General features: G+C 37.2%; 1 protein-coding gene across 2 annotated transcripts in view; it reads right to left on the bottom strand.

The window, feature by feature from the left end:
- RYR2 (ryanodine receptor 2) overlaps window positions 1-24,783 on the bottom strand; it is a 779,580-nt gene that overhangs the window by 330,111 nt on the left and 424,686 nt on the right. For both annotated transcript variants that reach the window (XM_077168436.1, XM_077168435.1), the window contains 3 exons: window positions 23,368-23,463; window positions 1,627-1,745; window positions 1,155-1,288 (listed from right to left, as the gene is read on the bottom strand). In XM_077168436.1, the coding sequence (XP_077024551.1) occupies window positions 1,155-1,288; window positions 1,627-1,745; window positions 23,368-23,463 (349 nt within the window). The remainder of the gene's footprint in view (window positions 1-1,154; window positions 1,289-1,626; window positions 1,746-23,367; window positions 23,464-24,783) is intronic.

Raw genomic sequence — 24,783 nt, 5'->3', positions numbered from 1 at the left:
TTATTCCCTGTGGTAATCCTGGGGATTAGTGAAGTTCTCATGAAACACCACTCATTAATGGCAGATCTATTATATAAAGAAGTCTGCAGGAAGTCTTAAACCAATCCTGTTCTTGCTGTGTGTGTTTTTTTTAAACAACACAGAAATACACACTGAACCACAAATTTTTGTTTTAAACAGGATAATGTATCAAATATTTCCTGGGTTGCTGCTAGATGCAGTAAGCCAAAATTACTACTATTAAACTTTGTGAACTGTGGGCAATTTTTAATTTTTGGTATAAGGGAAAGAGTGTGGTATGTTCTTTAAGAGCTGAGTGTCTGCAGTTAGAGAGACCTGAGTTCTATTTCCAGTTCTGGGTTCTTAGTACGTTAATGTGGATAAAGTAGTACCTAAGAAAGTACAAATGCAAACGGTATATAATGCACGTAAGGCATTCAGTAAAGTGGCTGGTACAGAGTACTCAATAAAACGTTGATATTTTTGAAGGTAGGGCTGACTGAGCATGTCATTTATTGGTTATCTGTGGAATGTGTTATATTTCGGACATTCTAATTCTGTGTTTTGACCCACATAGTGGACAACTCGGAGTTTGAACTGAAGGATAATATCTTTATATTCTAAGAAGGTAAAAAAATACAATTATGTACAACGACAACCCCTTTGTAACTGTTAGCCTGCTCCTAAAGATTTCAATTACAGGGTAGACTGTAATGCTAGTGGTCAGTAAGAGGGAGGGGTAAGGGGGTTGGGATGGATGGGGTTTTCTTTTTCCTTTCCTTTTTCTGGAATAATACAAATATTCTAAAAATGATCACGTTAATGAACACACAACCGTGTGATGATACTGTGAACCACTGATTGTATACTCTGGATGGATTGTACAGTATACGAAGGTATCTCAATAAAAACACCTTTAAAAAGTTTTCAATTATAATCCATTTACATATAAATGTAAAGGCTTTATACATTTGCTGGTGATAAATGAATATTCTGTTGATCATCTATTGTTATTATTAACCCAGCTGATTGGCAGAAAAACATAATTATACTCGTTACTGGGGAAATAAGTAAAAGATACTAATAAAATGAATAGACCATAGGATGTTCTCTGATACACTATGCATCTGGCGATGCTGCCAATCTGAATTTACCTGCTGACATGATTCACAAGACGTGTCTGCAATAAAAGATCTCTTCCTGGCAGAAGATTGTCACAGATGAGGTGCTGGTTAGAACGGACCGCAACTCCGTGACAAACACAGAGAGAACACAAGACATCCAGTACCTGAAAAGAGAAACCACTTTCAGATGACTCTAATCGTCCTTTCCTGTTCGAATGCTGGCAGCACTTTTCATAAAAGCAAGCATAAGCACATTCCCCCCAATTACCTGCAACAGTTATTTCAACATTATACCAAATGCCCAAAGATTTTCCCATTTTCCTTCATATACAAAGTGATCACTGGCCAACGATGCCATGAATCAACATTGAACAATATCCCTTGATTATAATTAATAGCAAAAATCTGATATACCTTTTAAGGAATTATCTTACTTTAAAATACATATTTGAACTTATTCCAAAATTCATTTCATAACAGAAAAAATAATTGGCTCACTTACCTTGTGATTTCTTCCATGTTTGTCTAAAAGTGAAATAATGGATTTAATATGCCCTTCTTTAATAATATTTAGAGCTTCTGGACTTTCCACTAACACACAGTGCAAAACTTCAAGAATGCCTAAAGGTAAAACAAAGGGGGAAATATGATTAACCAGTCTACAATGGTTAGCATCTTCCTTTTTTTCTATTTGTTCACTAAGTTCAACAAATTACTATTATCTGCTTACTACCTTTGCCACAGAGACACTGAGACTGGTGAAAGATGCTGTTTGGTAGAGAGGAATGCTATCTAGGGACTTTAATCCCCCACAATCTAGTGAGGAAAAGACATAAACAACTAATATACATCATTTATCCAAATACCTAACTTTGCCTGGGAGAGGTATGAAAGAAAGCCATATTTAGATTAAGCCTTAAAGAATATGTTAATTGAAATTTTCCACAAAGAGAACAGGAAAGGGCAGTAAAGGCATGGGCTAATCTTGGAATAGAAGGCAAGTTCCCTGATATGTATGAAATAGAGAGCAGGTGGGGAAGTGGACAGGTAGGTTAGGGGCAGCTTTTTAAGCATCTTGTCACTGGAAGTATAATCCTGCAACCCTGCATTCTAACCCATGGAGATCATTATATTCTCCTAGAGGTTTATAGTAGAAATTGTTTCTTGGTTTGTGTGCTGGTTTGAAAGGATCAGGTACCCTAGAAAAGCATGTTTTAATCCTGATCCATTTGTGGAGGAGGCAGCCTTTTCTTTTAATCCCCATTCAGTTCTATATGGTGGGAACTTGATTAGGTTATCTCCGTGGAGATGCGACTCGCCCAATTGTGGGTATTAACCTTTGATTACAGGGAGATGTGACGCAAACCATTCCAGGTGGGTGTTGATTACTTTACCGGAATCCTTTACAAGAGAGAACATTTTGGAGAGAGTCCCTTTTTTAGGACAAGAGAGAGCCACGAGGAAGAGTCCACCAATCAGTGACCTTTAGAGATGAAGGAAAATGCCCCTGGAGACCTTCATAAAGCAAGAAGCCCGGAGAGGAAGCTAGTGGATGATGCTAGCAGACGTTGCCATGTTCGCCATGTGCCTTTCCAGTGAGAGGGAAACCCTGAAGAGTTCATTGGCCTTTCTTGGTTGAAGGTAACCTTTTGTTCGTGCCTTAATTTGGACATTTGTATAGCCTTGCTTTAATTGGGACATTTTCTCAGCCTTAAAACTGTAAGCTAGCAACTTATTAAATTCCCCTTTTTAAAAAGCCATTCCATTTCTGGTATATTGCATTCCAGCAGCTAGCAAACTGGAACAGTACGTAAAACAAGAGAAAATACATAATTGAGCAGAAATATAAATATATAAACTCTGATTAAGAATAGTGATGTTTTTAAGTATTAGGTATCAGAAAAGATGAAATATATATGTATACATATATTTCCTTATCCTAAAGTTTAAAACAAAATAAATAAAAAATAAGTTTCATTATCAGATTTTTGGCATAAACTTGAAAACCTAAATGAGAACGTGTAAATTCAGTTTTTTCAGAACAAGTTTGCCTCGTCAATAATGAGACTGCAGGCCATTCTGAGCAATGAGACACAATATTCCAAAGATGTCATTTTTAGACATTTTGTCTGGGACGGCTACATGGTATTGGTAAAGACCTGTGAGAAAACTGTAGAAAGGTTTTCTGTAGCTTAAATGGAGTTCATGGTCTTGGAAAAGAAATGAAAAGTGCTCAGGATTACAAATTGTTGGGAATACAGTAGGAATTCACTATGCCTGCTGTAATCTGTAGTTGATCTAAATCTCAGATCTTAAGCCATTATAATATTGAGGGCTGTTAAAACAAATTTCATTAATGACTTAAATCTGAATGGATATTTGGTTAAAAAGAATACCCAAAAAGCTGTTAATTTTTGGTGTGTTTCAAGATGAATTGTGTTTCAACAGTTCGACGACAGTTAAGAATCAGTATGGACTAGGTAAGAAGATGTTTAAATAAGAGTACTAAAATTGAATACTTCTCTTGCTATTATTAAAAATATAGCAATGAAATAAACCCATTCATTCTGAGCTAAATTTAACTAAGTAATCAAAACTCATTCTTCTGAGCTGAAATAAACTAAAATAGAGAAAAGCATCTGCAATAGATTAATCATGTTATTCTTATATTTTTATTTGTTTTCTCTACCTTATTTATTGCTATAAAACCGGGTTCAGCCAACCATTTCTGCTTATTATTGTAAAAAAGTTTCATTGGAATACTGCCTATTTTTGTAAATAAAGTTTACACATCATCTGTGGCTATTTTTGTGCTACAAGTACAAAGTTGAATGGCTGCAACAGAGACCACATTGTCCAAGGACTCTAAAATATTTACTATTTGGCTTTATGAAAACTATTTCCCAACTCCTACTACCAAATGTAAACTTTAAGAGAAAAGAGCAAGAAGTAGGAGATAACCAGGAATAAATCTTCATAGTAAGTAAATACTTAGGAAGGCTAAGAGCATAAACAAACCTGGTCTATCAGAAAAATTGTAAGTAACACTGGATTTTGGAAATGAAAAGCACATACTACAAAATGCATTTGTGGAAATAAATTGTTTCTTAGTTTGTGTGCTGGTTTGAAAGGATCAGGTACCCTAGAAAAGCATGTTTTAATCCTGATCCATTTGTGGAGGAGGCAGCCTTTTCCCATAGTCAGCCTACTCTAATAGAAGGCCTTCAGACCTTCTAATTTAACATCAAAACATATTTTTCAATTGTGCCAGGACAGATCCAATGAATAATTAAACATCTGCTTGAAAAGGAATAACTGCCTCCAATTCTATATACTACTGACAATAAAAAGTCAGAGGAAGCTATTTTCCTTTTCAACTTCTGGGATGAATTACAAATACTCTTTATTTTTTGTAGTAAAAATTTCTTAAAGGAAAATACCAAAAGACCTATTTTCAAAAGAATTAGCACTTGCTACATTATATTATATATATATTTAAATATGGATTGAAACCTTAGGTGAAAAATGAACGGAGAAAAAAATGCCTTAAAAAGATAGTAAGGCAAAAGAAAAAATTTAAAAAAAACCCAAAAATACAACAAAATAAGAAAGAAATATAAAAAATAAAAATAAACAGAAAAGACAACAAACAAAAAAAAAAAGAAAAATAAATAAATAAAGAAAGAAAAGAAAAAAAAAGATAAGGCTCACTACTCGACTAAAGATCATTTGACCACCAAATGCTTAATACACTGAATAAAACCCAGAACTGGAAATAGTATATAATGCTTATTGCCAAATTCCCCCCCAAAATATTTAAAGCTTGGAAGATCATCCCATTATTAGAGGAAAGGAAGAATTTTGAATGGACTAAAAAGGGTAAACTAATAGTAATAATAAGTTGAAGCTGTTTGATTTTTAAATGAATAAATCAGAAATTATTTTAGTGAAAGTTTTAAAACCAAAATGAAGTATAATGTAAAATTTCAAGAGTAGCAATAACATTGGTTATACATCATGACTGTGACTATGTAAAATATGGTTATTTGCATGAAATACATATTTTTTTTAAAAACTACAGAAGTTAATAAAGAGGTTAATTCTGGTTATGCTGTACTAGTATATTTCTCTTTATATTTTTTTAATACTTCATACATTTTATGAAATAGCATGCATAACTTTTACATTCAGAAATATTTTTTATAAAGAACACAAGATGATAAGAAGCGATGCCCATGTTGACCTTATTTCTTCCAGTAACTCTCAATATTAATCAATTCATGCAACTTAAACCTATTTTCCTGATAGCAACTGGGCAATGACACCCACTGCCTGCCTTCTATTCAGTATATAATCATAACTGACATTTTAACTTTTTATTTTGAAATGATTTCAAACTTAGGAAAGTTGCAAAAATAATACAAAGCCTCTACCCAGATACCCACATTTATCAACTTTTAATCTTTTGCCACATATAATTGACTTCTGATCTATGGAAAGATCCCGTCTGAGCAAAATTTTATACTTCATCTAAGTTACATGAACCTATTTGCATTCTATCAACTTAAATAAGAATAAACAAAACATATTGAGACTCTAGGTTGATTTCAAATATTATTTCCTAATTGTCTTTGGATATTTCAACCAAGATGTCTCCAAGTACCTCACATTCAACTTTTCCAAACTGAACATGTTACTTTTTTTGTACACGTAACATACACACCTTAAAATTGCTTCTTCACTGGCATATCCAATCTTTTGCAGTGCCGTATCATCTACTCATATTCTTAAGCTAAAAGCCTCAGAGTATTCTTGAATTCACTTCCACTTTCCCAATTTCCCAATATCTAGTCATTATACTTCATTGACTTTGCATCTTAATATAGATCCTAAATTTATCCTATCCTTTCTCCATTACCACTTTTTTAGTTCAAATGTTCATGAATTACTTCCCTGCCTCTAGTCTCGCTTTGCTTCCCATCCATTGTCCAGAATTGTGGGCAGTTATTTTTCTACAGCACACATTTTATCAATGTCACTTCCTGCTTAAAATTTTGAATGGCTTCCCTGAGCCTTCAAGATGAAGTACATTCTTTTTAGCACGGAATGTAAATCCCTTTACTTCTGGTTCAGCCTTTCTTTAAAGCCTGAATTATCCCCACTTCCTCCTACAAAGTATGGTTAATGTGTACCTTTCTTTAAATATTAGTCATGAATATTTATTAAGCACCTACAAAGCACTGTTCTGGGATCAGCATGGCAGACAAGACATCTTAGAGCTTGCAGGACCGTTCCCACCTTCAATCCGATTCCTAGATTTAAATCCATTCCCCTCGTCTGAGACTGGAAAATTGCTGAAAGTCACTCATTTGGTAAGTCTTTACCAACACCCTGGGATGAATTAAATTTTAGTAGTGATCACATAATATTTACTTTCAATTCACTTCCCCATTTGAGTAAGAGCTTCCTGGGAGCAGAAACTGGCTCCATTTTGCATCTTAGACATCTAATAAAATCTGGCCCAGAGAAGCTCCATTTCATGTTTGACAAAAGAGTAAGTGGATGGGCAAACAGATTATTAAAACTCATCTTCAGTTTATAGCAAATAAACCTTGGATTCATTTATTTAATTATAAAATTATTTATGATTGCAAAGGTATATGGAATAACTACTGTGAAATATTTGATACCTGAATACTTTTTAAATATTAAAACTTTTGATTTTTTTAAGATAGAGGAGATATGTTACATAATATAGACAAAGAAGTTTTGTTCCTTGGGTGTAGGTTTTCCTCACCTATGTTTTAATTGCATTAAGGATCTAGGAACAGCAGAAACTCCTCTGGGCTGAGCTGGCTGGGAGCTTACTTTTTACTCCCTACCCAGGAAGGCCCAACCAGAACAGCTGGTGTTGAACAAATAATCAAATGTAGCATAATGAAAACATTTTTTTTTAAAGTTTACAATTGAAGCAAATTGAAGCATCAAAGAAGAGAGGAATAATTTTTTTTTATTTAAAAATGGCTCAAAATTTGAAGTTAAGGAATTTGCATTTCAGTATGAAATAAACTGCAAAATATAATTTTTAATATTTTAAAACAATTGGAGGGGAAGGGAAAGAATTTTAAAAAGCAATGTGAATTTTGCTTTCTTAACACAAGAAGGGGATAATTCATGAAATATGCAGACATTTATTTCCCTATAGAGTTTCCGTATCTCACCCAAATAAAGAAATGAAAACGGATTAAGCTGATATTAATATTAAAATACATAAAGGCTTAAAAATAATCCCACTAGAAGTAGTCTCACTCCAAACTGGGAACACATAATTCTATATACTTCACATTTTTTTTGTAATTGTTTTGAGGTTAAAGAAGAAGTAAGGTCATTCAATCTTGAGCTAACATGAAGTTGAGAAGGACAGGAAAAGTGACAGAGGTTAAGATTAAAACATAACTCAATGTGACAAAAGTAGGAAAAGGAGAGAAAAAGTAATCAAAATGGGAGTTAGGAAGATGAAGATGTGACACATTGTTACACATGTATGTAATAGTGGATTATTTAGCATTAACAAAATAAAAAAGACAGATCTCGGGTGTTTTCTTGGAATATAAGATGAATATGAGTCGAATGTGTCCTTGGGTAAATTAGCTGAAATAAAATGAGCGATGTAACTATAATGTCCTATTCAGCCTTAATGAGGCCTCTGATGACTTGCTGTCTTCAATTTAGGGAGCTGTGATTTATAAAGGACAGTTAAGGAAAAAAGCAAACAAGTAATGTGAATTAAAGACAGTTCAGGATACAACAGTCAAATGATAATGTTAGAAATGTATGCTATCCAAATAATTATCTGTATAAATTGTGATGTCTCAAAAGCCTATAGGGGGTACTGAGCATGAGAGAAGAAATCACAAATACTCGAAAATATTCTTCTCTTGATATGGGCTGAGTTGGGTTTTGTTTCATTTATCCATCGCTGAGCACATAAAATAGCCCACTCGTTAGTTCCCAGTCATGAGTAAAATAAAGAGAAAAACTGACAGAATCCTTGTTCTCATGGAATTTAGACATACACTTGCTCTGTTACTTCATTTGTTCAACCCTAGTTCTATTACTTCATTTGCCCCTGAGAAAGTTACCTCTGAGCTTCTCTGCCTCAGATTCCTCATCTGTAAAACTGAAAATGATACTAAGTAACCTGGAGTGGTTGGGAGTATCCAGTAAAGTAACGTTTGTGATGGTATCTGTACAGTGCTTTAGATTCATTGGTGATCTCTCTGGCCACACAATAGAAAACAATACAGTCATTAAAATGTGTTATAGATCATGTTTAAAAAGCTAATGATGATGTGTCTCTGTGTGAACTATTCATATCTGTAGTAATACTGGCAGATGTAATTAATTACTCTAAAGTCCTTTAAATAAACTTTTAAAAGACTTCCATACATTTGAACAGCTTTAACATGGAATCTCCAGAGCAGCATAAATACAGGTTAATTAAATCAGCAAAAGATCTTTACCTCTAACAGTAATGATTTATTGAGAACTACAATTTTAGGCAGACATGTCAAATGATCATAGCATCTGCCTGAGCTTTACCTCAATTTTAAAAGTTCCCTGGCAGTATGAGGACAAGCCAGGTTTATTCTCTATAAACAAAAAAGACAAAGTTTTATAGGCTCCAGCAATTCTAATATCTGGCAGTTGTAGGATAAGGAGAATGGGAAAAGATATGCACGACTTTGACTAACACCATATTTTTAGATAAAGTATTACATGCAGAATATGTGGTCCTAAAATACATGTTCCCAGTGCCTGTTCATGCAAAAAAAATAAATAAATACAGCAATATGCATTGAACAAAGTACAACTTGAAAATGCATCTAAAAGTGGACATACTTTCAGAAAGCTAAGCAAATTGTTCAGATTTGAAAATATCAGATCATACTACCAGACAATACTAAACTATTTTATATAGTGAACTTCAGAATTTTAGAGCATTCGTGACTAAACCTGCATTATGCAACAGCTCAAAAAGAGAGCAAATGTGAGAGATGGGATGGAACAAAGTAATGCTGTAAAAGAGACCAGCTGGATTAGAACTCCTCCAAAACTCACCTCTTATGAATAAAACCTATGATTCTATGAACCCGTCACTTGAGCTGACCTACTTATATGAAAGAGTGATTATACCCCCTCATCACATCTTGAAGAACACAAATAGTGCACACGCAGTCGTTCATATCCTCACAACTAGAAGGCAATATACTGTGGTGATGAGAGTATGACACAGAGCCACATTGCACGGTTGAAATCCTGCCTCTTCAGTTTACAAGCTGTGTGACCTTAGAAAAGTAACTTTGTTGTGCCTCAGTTTCCTACCTGTTAACCTGGAATGCTAATAGTATTAACCTCACAATGTTATCTTGAGGATTGGTTAATATATTTAAAGGTTTTAGAACAGTGTCTGGCACGTAGTAAGGCCTATAAAAGTGTTCGCTATTACTATGCTTTTCCATCTGAAATTCCCCATGCCCCATTCGCAGCAGTGTCAACATGGAAAAATCTTATTTGTATAAGGGGTATTACCCAGTTTTATCAGGCAACTTTTTCTTATTAACTTCTTTACAAACCATCTTCTTGTCCCTCATTTTTAGTCTAATATCTTTCTGGACTCATAACCAGAACACATTCTAGAGTTATTTCAGAAGGGCTGGACACTTGGGCTCACACTGGCCCCAAGACACTTCACAAACTGTGTTTATTCACCCAGCATCAGGCTCAGATTTCCTGCAAGACCCTTCTAGCTTTAGATCTTTGTTGATCAAAAGACTCCAGCATATGATCCAGCATATTTTTAATAATTATATTCCTATGTCCCAGTTTGAAAGGACTATGTACCCTAGAAAAGCTATGTTTTAATACTGATCCATCTTGTGGAGGCAGCTTTTCCTTTTAATCCCTATTCAGCACTGTACATTGGAAACTTGATTAGATTATCTCCATGGAGATGTGACACACCCAATTGTGGGTATTAACCTTTGATTAGAGGGAGATGTGACTCGACCCATTCCAGGTGGGTCTTGATAAGTTTAGCAGAATTCTTTAAAAGACAAAGTATTTTGGAGTGAGCCACGAGAACCACGAGAACTCAAGCAGCCAGAGACCTTTGGAGATGAAGAAGGAATACACCCCCAGGGGAGCTTCATGAAACAAGAGGCCTAGAGAAAAAGCTAGCAAATGTCACCATGTTCACCATGTGCCTTTCCAGCAGAGAGAGAAACCCTGCATGTCACTGGTCTTCTTGAACCAAGAAGACATCTTGGATTGGACATCTCTATAGCCTTGCTTTAATTTGGACATTTTCTTGGCTTTAGAACTGTAAATCTGCAACTTATAAAGTCCCCCTTTTAAAAGCCATTCTGTTTCTGGTATATTGCATTCTGGCAGCTAGCAAACTAGAACATCTTATATATTTCATTTTGTTTTACACAAGTTCTTGGCTTAGGGACTTTGTACCATGTGTGTAGAGCAAATTTAAACACCCACATCTATGGATAGGTTTGGTATTCCTATTTCTTATTGTTCTTTTACTTATCCCCAGCTTTCTGCTAAAGGCATATTTTTCATCTGAGTTCACAAGCAATTTACATCACTTTAACTTGAGAAGAAAAAAACACATGCCAACTATATTTCTATGCTGAAAAATACTTTAAAACAAAATAATCTTGTAGTCATTAACAGCTGCTAACTATAAAAAAAGAACTGTCCTGGGTGCTGACTGTGATTTACTTACTTATTTAATGGACACTTCTATAATGTTTACCAACAACGCTCTGAGGTTAACACATTTACAATGCCCATCTTACATGTAAAACTCTGAGGCACAGAGAGGTTAAGTGGCTTGTTCAGGGTCAGGCAGCTAGGGAAAGACAGGGCTGGGATTTGAACCTGGTCAGTCCAGTTCCAGAATCCACGCTTTTAACTTGTAATCTATGCTTCTCCTTAATGTAGTAGAAAGTAGGTATAAACAGGAGAATGGCTCTAAACAAAAATGAGCTGTCAAATCTAATGAGGCAGTCGTGGCAGAGATGAACCCTGTCATTGATGATAAAATAGTAGAAAACCCTTTCCAAAACTGTGATAGGGAGGGCTGCCTGCAGTTGACCTTATCCTTCTGAGGCTGACTATGCCTTAAGACCTAACACTGTTTCCCATTCTCCAGAACAGGCACACACGGTGGGGCACCAAAGCAACTGAACGCATGCCCATGATGAGTGGGTTTACTCCATCACCTGGATCCTGAGGGAGGATGCTGAGACTGGTGGAATACCCTGCCTGGATAATGAAGATGAACATTCAGATGGCTGGGGACTGACTTCCTTCTTTTGACAACTATGTCCAAAGAAATAGACCCCTGCTGTTGAAAAGGACCTCATTAACCAAAAAAGCAAGCCAGTTTAAGAAGACTGAGGTAAGTTATCCACAATGAAGAGAAGCTCCCATGAACGCAGTTCCAGACAGAGACATAAGCCATGGCAGTGAGCCTCAGGTAGGTTATGGACACTTACATTTAAGCACTGACTGAAAGTACATGACCCAGTGGAATTATGTAACCAACAACGGTACTAAAAATATGAATAACTGTGATGGCATGTGCAAAACCCATTCAGAGCAGACACAGGCAATAAACAGCCGTGTATGTGTAGCAGTCGTGTCCATCACAATGAAACAAAAGTTCAATTCCCAAAGAGTACTATAAACAACCAAGATGAAGGCAGAAATCATTTGTGTGTGTGTGTGTGTGTGATTTTGTTGCACAAATAAGTAGTTTTTCTCAAATAAGCAAAGTGAGCCCTTACTGTAGTTTTACTTGCAAAAGTCTTCCTCTCTTATTCTCTAGCTGACCAGGATTTTGTGGAACACCCCTGTGGCAGTTAGATCCAGTTGTCAACTTGGCTAGGTGAAGGCACTTAGTTCTGTTGCTGTGGACATGAGCCAATGGTACGTGAGCCTCATCTGTTGCTGATTACATCTGAAGTTGGCTAGGAGGCATGCCTGCTACAATAAAGGATGTTTGACTTAATTGGTTGGTGCTTAAATGAGAGAACTCAACGTAGCACAGCCCAAGCAGCTCAGCATACCTCATCTCAGCACTTGCAGCTCAGCCCAGGCCTTTGGAGATGCAGAAAGAAATCACCCCAGGGAAAGTTGTTGGAACCCAGAGGCCTGGAGAGAAGGCCAGCAGAGACCACCCTGTGCCTTCCCATGTAAGAAAGAACCTCAGTGGAAAGTTAGCTACCTTTCCTCTGAAGAACTTACAAAATAAATCCCCTTTTATTGAAAGCCAATCCATCTCTGGTGTGTTGCATTCCAGCAGCTACCAAACTAGAACCACCACCCAAAGGGCTGCATTCTAGCAAACAGGTTGAACTAGCCCAGGTCTCTGTATCCACCTCCAAATCAACCCTGAATAATTGAAGGAGGCAGGATGGAAACAGATTCCCAGAACGGCCCAAGACTAACCTGAATTGGTAGGCTGGAGGAAAGTGAGCAGCTGCAGGTGGAGAGGAAGGTTCGAGGCAAGCTTAATAGCTGAACTTCTCTCCCATGCTGCTGCATGACAAATGCTTTCCCTCTGCTGCAGTATCAGCACCAACAGGCCAGGCCATGTGGTACCAGTAGGAGTACTGTCAGGAGAGCACCAAAGCCCTTTAAGGACAGGCTAGTTGACAAAATAGGTACCAACCCATCACCTGCCTCAGGCCTTCCCTCCCATAGCCTCCTCATCCAAACCCTTAGGAGGATGGTGAATTAGAACCTAGGGAGACTGCCTCTCAAATCAGGCTTCTCTCTAAGGTTCAGAGGTAAAGCCCTGGCTAGGACACCTAGCATAATGGGGCTCTCAGAACTGAGGATCATTCTCTCCCCTCTGCCTAAACTAACTGGGCTGACACAGACTGAGTCTTGGCTTTAGGCCCTTTCCTAATAGCACCCATCTCAGAAGCTCCCACACAAACTCACTGGCCAACAGGTGCAGACACCTGATGAACACACCATCGCAAAACAATCAAAGCATACACCAGCTGATGCAGAGTTATTCAAACAGACAGATCAAGAATTTAAAATAATCATGATACAAATACACAAGGAATCAAACACCTACTTGTGAATTTGAAATTTTTATTAATTGCCAAAGCCTATTAAAGGGATCGAAGGCCTTTCCAATTCAAGGCAGATTCCAGAGAGCTGCCAACCAGCAGCAGCCCAGCTAGACCTGCATCTGTCTACAAAAGTCCAAGATGCTCTTGGTCCGATTACTTCCGGTTTCCTTCAAACTTTAACACCTCTCACGAGAAATGAATGATATTGTTAAAGGAGGAACTATGGGAAAAAATGATTATAAAATCAATCAGCTATATATCTACCACAAAGCACGAAAGCAACTGTTTTTTCAATGTGGGATAGCTGAAGGTTTTTTTCATTTCAAGAGGCATTTTCTAGAAATGTGATTAGTCACCCATCCCATATACAGGTTTTTGGAAAAGCATTCTGAAAAGGAACACGATTTCATATAACCCATAACTTTGATCTTGTTTTATTCTGCAAATAAAGGATGTTCAGTTTCATTTGTACTTTATTTTGGGTGACTTTTTTTTCACTTTTTATATTTCTGGTAATGTATGTAAAAACACAGGATGCCCTCCAAATTCAGATTTTCCATTCTCTGTCCTATTTCTCCTTCCAGCTACAACTTAACGTTTTGCTGAGAAAGGAAGGAGGAGTAATATTATACATTGACTTTTCTAGCGTTCAAAAGTGAGTAATTTTTCACAAATGACTTAGAAAAACTATTAAAGTAATGAAATTTTAATTGCATTACTAAAATGCAATAAAATGAAAAATCTAATAAAATTAGAAAATATTTAATTAAATACAATACCTTATTTATAAGGTATTATAAATACTTTAATACTTTATATTTAGACTAAATATATTTGAAAAATGTGCTGTATGTTTCCCTGCCCTCTTAAAGGATCTGTTAACATTGAGCATAATTTACATATCTGACCCAGGATCATCATTAAAAATTTCAATCATTTGTAATGTCCTAGAGATGAAGTAACAGATACAGATAGATAATTATGGTGTGGGGTATTAGGGCCAAACAGGTTCTGACCCCAACAGCTATCACAAAACACTTCTTTTAAAGTTTCCAAAGTCATCATGATCCTAATTTAGTTTTTCTCATAAAGTTCATGTACATAACCTCTTGGTATACCAATGGCTGACTTTCCACAAAATTAATCTTGAATCAAAAGCTAAAGCTGCTGTTTCCAAGACCCTTACCTGAAAAACTGCCTGTTTTTCTGTTACCATTAGTGTTGCTTGAATTGTTGGTATCAGCTGGAAACTTTAGAAGGTTTAAAATATCATATTTCCAGTTAATAAACATTGTACTGTAGATGAGCATTTTTTGGCATATCAAGAACAGTCAAAGCTCTTTAATCTGCTTAAACACAGAGAAGACCACTCTCAACTGTATTTGCTCCTATAAATCTTCTCAGTCAACTTTGGCCCTGAGATGGTCATACATGAAACTTGGGACAGTATCTAATTCATCTTTGATTCCTTCCTCAAAGGATTTCAGAGTGGTCATTCTCACAAACTGATTACATATTCTAATACAGCTTTACGCACCAGTGATGCTGCTCAGCTTTATATGATGCAGAATCTGCATGCATGTAAACACACAGCTACTCTGAGACTTCCTATCATATAAATGAGATAAAAAGTAATCGGCTGTGTTACATACACTGTCAGTGCCCTGCCCAAACCCTTGTCCTTCTTACTCAGTGCACATCACCTGACTTCCAGCTGCCCATGCCTGCATTTTGTTTTAGCCTGAAGATTTGGTTTAGACAGTGGCAGCTGGTTTTTCCATGGAATGACTTTCTCTCAGAGCAGCACCAGCCAATGACTCACTGCCTTGTCCCTCATGTGTAATAACTCTAAGGCACATGTTCTACACAGTTTCTCACAATTCTCCACTAAAAAGGGTTGCCCACAGTGGCAACTTGCTTGATAACACACCCACTACTGGCTCCTTCCCTGCCTGCCTCATGACCCCACCCAAGATTCAAATAAACCCCTTACCCTTGAATCTTTGTTCCAGGTCTACTTCTGCAGGAACCCCAACTAAAATAGGCTGTTTCATGAATACTTCCTTACACTGACCCTTTTCAAATCGTCATCAGATTTCTATTTAAGTTCACACACATTTATTTTAGCTTTTGTCCACTACCTTTTCTCAAAAAAAAAAAGTAGAATTCGTAGAGCTACTTAGCTCTATTGCTCTCATATGGAGTGTAGTGACTGAATGAATGGTTCCTTTTTAAAAACTTAAAAATTAATTTTATATCAGATATTAATGAAATTTTAAAGAAAAATTGCTGGCATTCAAATTTTTTTTCAAAAAGTACTTATGTGGACATTAAAAGAAATAAAATCCTACTCCACCCTCCTTCTCTAGAAGGTAACATCATTAAAGCTTCCCGTGCATTTAACAAAACTGTACAATCATTGCATAAAAATATATGGATATATGCACATATAAATTTTCTATTTATAAGCAAATATCAGCTCATACTATACATACCCTGCAAAATTTTCATCACTGACAAATACAACATCAAGTGTTCCATACTAGTCCATAAAATCTACTTCATTCCTTTTAAAGCTTCATAGTAGTTTATAATATGAAGGTACCATAGTTATTTTTATCTATTCCTTGACAGACAATCAATCACATGGTCACAAGATGAAAACGATATTGCTATACAATCATTGTCAAAGATCAGGGTTACTGGATTACATTTCATCAACTTGACGTATTTCCTTCTGGCTATTCTAGTACACTAGAAACTAAAAAGAAATATCTATGTAATGAGTCAGTAGTCATAATCATTTGTGAAATCCTAACTTCTCAGTTACATCTCCTCTCTCTGATTTGATCATTCTCTCAATCTTCAGGGATATGTGGACAATGACCATTCTAACTTCTCCATACTGAAAAGGGGTGTTAGCATTATGGGGTAGAGGAATAAACTGGTTGATATTCTTGGAGAGACTAGTACCTCTGGGTTTCAGGGCTTCTCTGGCATAGGAGCCATCTGGAGGCTTTAAAAGTTTCTGAAAAAATAAACTTGGTAGGTAAAACTTTTATAGAGTCTTAGGTAGAGCCCAGGGCATTCTTTAGGGTTTTCAGGAGTGCTATTGGCTGAGACTTGGCATACTGTGACCATCTGCAATACCTGGCTGAAGCTTGGATAAGAGTAACCTCCAGAATGACCTCTCGATTCTATTTGAAATCTCCTAGCTACTGAAACTTTATTTTGTTTCATTTCTCTTTCCTCTTTTGGTACATAAGGCAATTGTCAATCCCACGATGTCAGGGCCAGGCTCATCCCAGGGAGGCATGTCTCACGTTGCCAGAAAGACTTAAACCTCTGGAAGTCATATCCCACACAGGAGGGAGGATAGTGAGTTTATTTGCAGGATTTGGCTTAGAGAGGGAGGTCACACCTGAACAACAAAAGAAGTTCTCTATGGGTAACTCTTAGGTATAATTTTAAGTAGGCTTAGTTTCGACATTACAGAAAAAAGTTGCATAAGACAAGCCTCAAGATTGAGAATTTGGCTTATTACATTGGGGTCCCCAGTGATTGAGAGCTTACCAGGAGTTTTCCAGGTGGGGAAGTTTAATAGTTCTACATTTCTTCTCCAGTCCCTCAAGAGACTTTGCAAATGCTTTTTTATTTCCTGTCCAAAATACTCTGGAATGTATCTGGATATTACAATAATCTGTACAAAATAAAAAAACTCCTTCTCTATTCTAGGCTCCATGTAATTAGGATGTTTCAATAAATGAATGGTCCTTGACCTGTATGGTACATTGGAAACCCCTGGGACAGCTTGAAAGTCACTATCGCCTCCTTCCTCCCCCACCCTGGCCCTAGAGATTCTAATTCAACTGGTCTGCAATGGGACATGGACAAAGGTATTTTTTTAAACTCCCTTGGCAATTCTGCTGTGCCTATCTATAATCTTTGCTGCCACTTCTGCTGAAAATCACTTCTTTACCCACTCAACTGTTTTATCTTATTACCTAACTTTCAGGTGTGTCATCCTTTCTCAAAGTGGCATTTATAAATGACGAATTTAAGGGTGTAAAAAGAGGGTAGAGGTATTCAGATCAGGAGGAAACCTGTGAAAGCTTGCTTAGAAATTTTTAAGTTTGCTGAAAAATACAATTAAAACATAGAAAGAACGAAAACAATGAAATACATTATCAACAGAATTATACATAGCTTAACATCCATTAATAATCTCATAGCCAGTAAGAACTTTTAGACAGGCAGTATAGTGCAATGGTTAAAACATGGGCAGTGGTGTGAGACTGCCTGGGTTTAAGAGCTGGCTTTGTCTTGGCTCAAATATTCAGTTTCTCTCTGCCTCAGCTCCTTCATCTATAAAATGGGGACAATAACGGTACTTACCCCACAGGGTTATTATAAGGACTAAATGAATTAATATCTGTAAAGCACACGAAACAGTATCTGGTACATAGTAAGTATTTGTTAAATAAGAGATCACTACCACCAATAATTTCAGGTAGATTCTTACAAAGTTGCTTTCCTATAGATATAAACCTTAGGAGGCCTTTTGTGAAAACGGCATTTAATTGCAATAAAGGAAAGTCCTACTACCCTGGTTTAAAGTAGGAAGGGGCCAGCTGTTCCACTGTATCAAGAAGTGTATATGAATACATTTGTTCCATACCATCAGTAATTGGAATTCCCTCCATTTCTACTCCACAAACATTTGTGTATGCTACACACACACACAAATTCTTTTTTATGCTGGAGGAATGGCTGCTGGATACTTCTCAACACATCTTGATTCCAAGCAGAAAGTCTAAAGAAGGATCCAGGGGTTTTCTCCTAGTAAGACTTTATTTGGAAAGTAAAGCTCTCCCCCTGGGTTTTTTTTTACCTGCTAGCACAGGCCAGAACTGTGCAGTATGAGCAATACTAGTTTCAAGTGAGATTATGTTGAGAATTTGACTTCTCAGCTTTTAAAACTAAGGAAGGTAAGAGAAAATGTGGTCAAAAGGGTGTCTCACTGGCCAAACTACAAGTCCTACCTGACAAATGTTAGCAATTCTTATTGTACATACAGGTAGTCACTCTTAACTTCCTAAGTCTTACCATGGTCCCAGAAACTTTCAGAAAATTTAGTTGGAGATGCTTTAGGTAACAAGTTTTCACATGGTCAGGACAGCTAAACTTAATTTACTTGCCCGCTAGGACATACTCTCCCAGCAGACACAGGGCTTACGGTCGCTCAGTCACCTGCACCTTTCAGCTCACAAAGGGTTTGGTGGGAAAAGCCTCTGCTCCAGAGCTGACATTCACTTTTCTACTCACACATCTTTTTCCCTTCCATATCCATGAGCTTCTCCTTTTCTCACCAGCAAGACAAATGCCTGGAACTAGGATCCACAGCCCCAGGGGTGGGGGGTGGGGGCAGAACCTGAAAGTAAATTCAAGTAGACTAGAAATTCTTAACGGGAACAAAAAGTGTTGAGCAGGTATTACTACTTTGTCAGAGAGAGGACTGTCTATTTGGCCATTTAAATTTAGAGTTAGTTCTTTAATTATCAATCTCTCCCTTAGTTCAATTTTTGTGGTAGGATGTAAGAGGGAGAGCACAAGGAATTAAAGAAGGAAGGTGGAAAAGAAGATTGCTGTTAGGGGTTGTCAGACTCTTACTTGCACGTGGCTCCCTGTGGTGGTTTGAAGCTGTACATTCCCTAGAGAAACATGCTCTTAAATATAATCCATTTTTATGGATGTAACCCCATTGTAAAGTAGGACCTTTGGATGAGGTTACTTCGGTTAAGCTGAGAATCGCCTCATCCAAGAGAGTCTAAATCCTTTTACCAGAGTCCTTTATAAATGGAATGAAATCAAAGAGAGAGACAGAGAGAGAAAGCCATGGAAGCAAGATGCTGAAATCAGCAAAACCCTAAAGAGAAGGGAGAGACCAGCAGACATGGCCTTATGCCTTGTCAAGTGACAGAGGAGCCAAGGGTCACCAGGAGACCATCCTCCAGAAGAAAGCATCGGCTTGATGGTATCTTGATTTGGACGCTTTCCCAGATGCTATCTGGGAGGAAATAAATTCCCATTGTTTAAACTGAACCATTTCCTGGTATTTGCTGGAGCAGCCTAGGGAGCGAAAATACCCTTAGTTCCTTGGTTCTAATGAGCTTCTCCAAGTTTGGCTACTTATCAGATTTGATACTCAATTCCCCAGTCCTGGAGAACTCAGTGTTCTACCCTCTCTCCCCCAATCCCAACTCCTTACTCACCAAGGGAAACAGATGAGTGTATTTTACGCTCTACTCTTTTTTCTTTCAAAAGTTTTGTGTACTTTGTTTTTAAATGAAGTCATTGATTCACTGAGCATTAACACTCTGTTCTGAAAATTGCTTCACCTCTCTCTCTCCAGATACTCACTGGGGACAAGAGAAGGGGCCAACATATTTTTTTGCACCCACTGGAGCTTCCTGACAATTTTTGCCATTTTGACCCAAGAATTTACCCACTTTAATAATATGCACCATCATCTTGTTGCCACTCATTAAATCACTTCTTCCTCCTGGCAGCTTATTACTGTTTCTCCTGATTCAATATATTCTACCTCTGGTTCATGTTGATAATAACATTAAAATGCTCATCTCCTAATTCTTCAAACTTTTAAATCGCAATAATCTCCATCTCTATGATATTTCTGCTACCTATCAATCTAGCAATGCCTTAGAACTCCTTGTGACCCCAAATTTCTCTTCCTCCAAGGTCTGAAACTCTGAAACTCCACTCTGTGATTTGAAATCACCCTCTGTGACCACAACCATCTGTTCTTCTGCTTCTCTATTCGTTCAATTCCACTGAACCTGTCCCTGAAAACCCCTTTCCAATTCCCCATTCTATTTTCACATCCGTCCCATCTAGAACGAACCTAACACCATAGAAATATTCACTACGTTCACCTCCTTTCATTTTTGTGCTTCCAAATTTGATAGTAAAATTATCTAGTTTTTCCCCTTATCCTAAATTCAGAGTGCTGAATCATGCCAGTGAGTCCCATTTATATCCATCCATTATCATTGATTTTCAGCTAGCCCTTCACTTTTTGCTTGTCAAATCTATGAGACTAACCTTTATCAAATTTAAAAGCTCTCAATTCCACCCTGTTCACTCTTCCAGCCCACTTTGATCCCTGTATTCTTGAGAAGACCACAGGCATACCAGGCCACTCCTCTTGTCTTCTACTACTGTAAAAGCTCTAGATTTTGCAGGAACTAGATTATTCACAAGTCTACATAATCTTCCAACCCTACAAATGCTTCAGGACCTCACAGCATCACTGCCCTCCATTCTCTCTGCTTCTTTTCTTCTGGCTATGCACAATATTATAAGAGGGAAAACTTTCTGGTGATTCTGGTACAAACTCACAGTACCATTCAAATTCCCCCATTCTATTCTTTGACAAATATTCTAAAAGAACCATTGATGCTCACCTACCAATCCCTCCTTATCACCTCTCGAAACCTCTGGCAGCTCATCTCAAACTGTTCGGTTAAAGGTCACTATAATATCATACCAGTCTTTCATTTTATGATAGATTAAACCACTATCTCAAACCTCAAAATTGTTGCATGTGCCTGCAATCATTCATTAAACATCTATTGAGTACCTATTTCACATAAGGCATGATTTTCTACTGAAGTATATAATATGGCATTGACTGCAAAGAATGAGAGAGAGAGAAGCTATTAAAGAACATAAAGATAATGCAAAGCAAAAATAGCAGAAAACAGAAATAAGTATTAACACGGAACAAAAAAAAGTGTTGGAAGTCATTGACGTGGATGATGGTATGACACATGCTATCTCCTGGAAAAGCTTTCCTAGAGATTTAGTGACTAAAAGGACAAATCCCAATTGCTTAGAACTCTTGAGGGTGGGAGAGATGGGGGAAAGACTCAACAAATGATGAGTTGAAAAAGCAGAAAAAATATCTGGTAAGAAAATTCTGTTCCGGATCGCCGGTCTGTTTCTCCCCCCACCCCCATCCTGCCCACCACCACCCCCCCCTCACTCAGTCCCACTCAGCAATGGGGTAAGACAGCGGCTGCACAGCCAGGGCCCCTCCCACCGCGGACAGCGACTGCACAGCCACTCACACCTGTGAGTCAGAGTTCCACGCAGACCCAGGCACAGGGACTGGAGTCCACAGAGACCCAGGGCAGAACACAAGCCCCCAAGGAGGGCTGCATACGAGAGGGACCCCGGGGTTGACGGAGAGAAAGACTGAGATAGAAATGCCAGCAAAAACTGTTGTGCCCTCATTCAATCCAGTTTCTCTTTGACAGACCACCTCAAGACAAAACAGACGTTTCTGAAGTGACCCACCTTTCCCGATGGACCCCACCTGGCTGTCTGCTCATACTAAATAAACATCTGTCCTTATACTTCCTTTTCAAAGACAGCCAACGATATGATTTTGTGCATGGAGGCATATCAGGAAAAGACAAACTCACACGTGAGTAGCTTGTATCTCCTGTAAATTTTGCCTTTTATTTGACAAATAGTGTTCTAAGAATTTATAATGGCACCGCTGAAGGAGAATAAAAGGAGTAACTGGTATATGTGATTTCCATTACAAGGAACTTTTCGAGTGTTTCAGAAATAACAGTTTGGCTTCTCCTTCTCTCTATCTCCTTCTTTTTTGAGTATTCTTTGTCAGTACGTTTTATCACCAGGGAATAAGGGTGTAAAATAGCTCAGGACCCAGGCACTGGAGTCTGACTACCTGGATCTGAGTTCTGATTTGAACACTTCTAGACATAGGGCTAAGGCCTATGTCTACTAGTCACTAGACATAGTGACTTTTCAGGACCTCAATTTCCATATGGTGGTTCTCATGACTGAAGGAAACAATGCATGTCAGGGGCATAATAAGCACTCAAGACATTTTAGCTGTTATTATTTATACCATTATTATTAAACCTAATAAATGTTGCCTGAACGGTAAAATATTGATTGCAAAATCTAGAAATCCTATGTAATATAAACCCAAGGGAAAATATCCTACCATAGATTCCTTTCTGAGCTTTAATTGCCAAACATTTAAAAATAATCATTGGCATTTTAATGCCAGACATAATACCAAGAACAGAGAATGTTGCAAAATGAAGCAGCTTTCGTTCACAAAATGACTATACAACCCGACACAACAAAAAGTGGAAAATACTTGAAAAAACATAATTGAATTTGTGGACGATCATATGTGTCTGCAAATCATGTAATTATTTTTCTACTGACAGTGGCATTGTCTTAGGTTAACTGAAGCACATATTCATTCATTAACAACTACTCTTAAGCATCTACTAGGTAGAAGATGGAATGTGTGGCACGGAGAATACAAGGATTAATGATAGTGCAACACAAGCGGATTAGTGCTATAGAAGGGCAACTAGCATAACATATGCACAGAAGGAGAGCAACGGATTTGATTTGGAGAGTCAGTGACACAGTGTGTTGCTGGAGGGTTCAGGCAGGAATGTCAAACACTTGGAAGCTTCCACAACACCAAAATAAAACTAAATATTTGTTAGAGATGGGTCTATCAGGCTTACTGGCAAAGTATTTTACTCTGATACAGACTGCTGATTAGTATTTACTAAATTCTTTTAAAATAAATATTTAAAATAAAATATTCTGCTGTATGTTGGAAAACTAATTTCTTTTCCAAATCTATTTACATAATTATTTGGACACGAGAGAAAAAAATAGGAATACCAAACTGATCTGTGTATATGTATAGTACATTTGGAGTAACAAACCTAAGGGAAAAATGAGAATTCTGGCTCTTCACAGTCTCCCAGAACTTCACAATTAGATGCTTTTTAAAAATGTAAATGGGCAGGATACTGTAGATTTCTATTTAGAATGGAAGCATTAATGAATTTACCAAAAATAATTTTTTAACCTATTAAAAGAAAACATTTTATTACACTGAACCTCAGAGTTTGTTTTGTCTTAAAATGTGCAAAACAAAAGAAAATGAGAATAATATAACATGACAAGGAGATAATTGAAAAACGTACCAGAAGAAGCTTCCAGCCTTTCCAATCTGCTGATCAGCCAGTCAAGGGAGCCAGAAAACTGAGCGCAGTTTTTACGATTTCCTCTGATTAGTGCAGCTGCAAAAAAAAAAAATTCACACTTCTGTGATTTTTCTTCATGCGGTTCAAAAATCAATTTTAGCCCTAATATGAATCAACACCAAAATATCTTTATTCTCTACCTAAATCAAATACAAACATATATGCTCATTTGTATGCCTGAAACTGACACATGAAAAAGCAAATTGATATTTACTAATGGGGAATGTAAAAAAAAAAAAAAACTCACTGCTCATTAGAAGGAATGTAATTTCATAAATTAACATATTACTAAGGGGATAATAATGAAGGACAATGGAAAAACCATTGTCCTGGGGATTTCCTCACTTGGGTTCTAATACTTTGCTTGTCACTAGTTGGAAGAGGCAATTAATCTATCTAGGGCTCAATTTTCTCACCTAAATTATAATGAGCACATCAGTTTTCTTGAATATGTACCATAAAATGGGGTACAATTAAATGTTACATGGAATGAAGGGGTGGGAAGGCCAATGGTCAAAATGTTTGAAAACATATTTTTCCCAAAACTCTTTTCCCCATTTAGAGATTCACATAACACTAAAGAACACGCAATTCTGCAATAAAGAAACCAACTATAACTTTCCTTAAATTAATTTTTCTAACTTGGCAGGCACCGGGAATGGCAGGTGAGAACTCTGCCACCATGGCCTGCCCTACTTTTTCTAACTTTTTAAATCAAAGAATCCATCTTATTTGAAATTCTTACATGAACTTTATGATCTCTTTTAACCCAGTTTATACGCTCAATACAAAACTTCTGATTTTTCAAAATTATTGCTTTCAAAGCAAGTCTAGTAAAAATTTTATAAAACTTCTACTCTTGTACCCTTCAGACATTTCAGAAACAGTGTAAGTATTAATAACTGCTTACAAGAGGTTGATGAGATTTTAAAACCATATGATTTTTAAAGATCGTGGTAGATTGAACTGAGTAGCCCAGGTCTGGACATATCCTTGGCTTGTTCCATTCTGGTGGGTGTGGCCCTACTGTAAATAAGATCTCCTTAAGATGTTGCTTCAGCTAAGGGTGAACCCACTGCATCAGGTCAGGCTTTAAACAATACTAATCCAGTCTTTTATAAATAGAGTGAAAGTCAGACAGTAAGAGAAGCTAGGAGAGGCCACCACAGGCATTCCAGGTGACAGGAGAGCCAAGGACCCCAGGGATCACCAGCAGCCAGCCCTAGAATGCCACAAACTTTGGGAAGAAAGTGGAAAACCTCAATTTTGCATTTCTCCTAGTCTCAAAACCATGAGCCAATAAATTCCTATTTTTTAAGCCAATCTATTGTATGGGACTTGTTTTAGCAGCTGGGA

This window comes from Tamandua tetradactyla, chromosome 7, assembly GCF_023851605.1.
Source record: "Tamandua tetradactyla isolate mTamTet1 chromosome 7, mTamTet1.pri, whole genome shotgun sequence".
Classification (NCBI taxonomy): Eukaryota; Metazoa; Chordata; class Mammalia; order Pilosa; family Myrmecophagidae; genus Tamandua; species Tamandua tetradactyla.
Note: the sequence above shows the minus strand (reverse complement) of the source record. Positions and strands in the feature narration are given on the sequence as shown.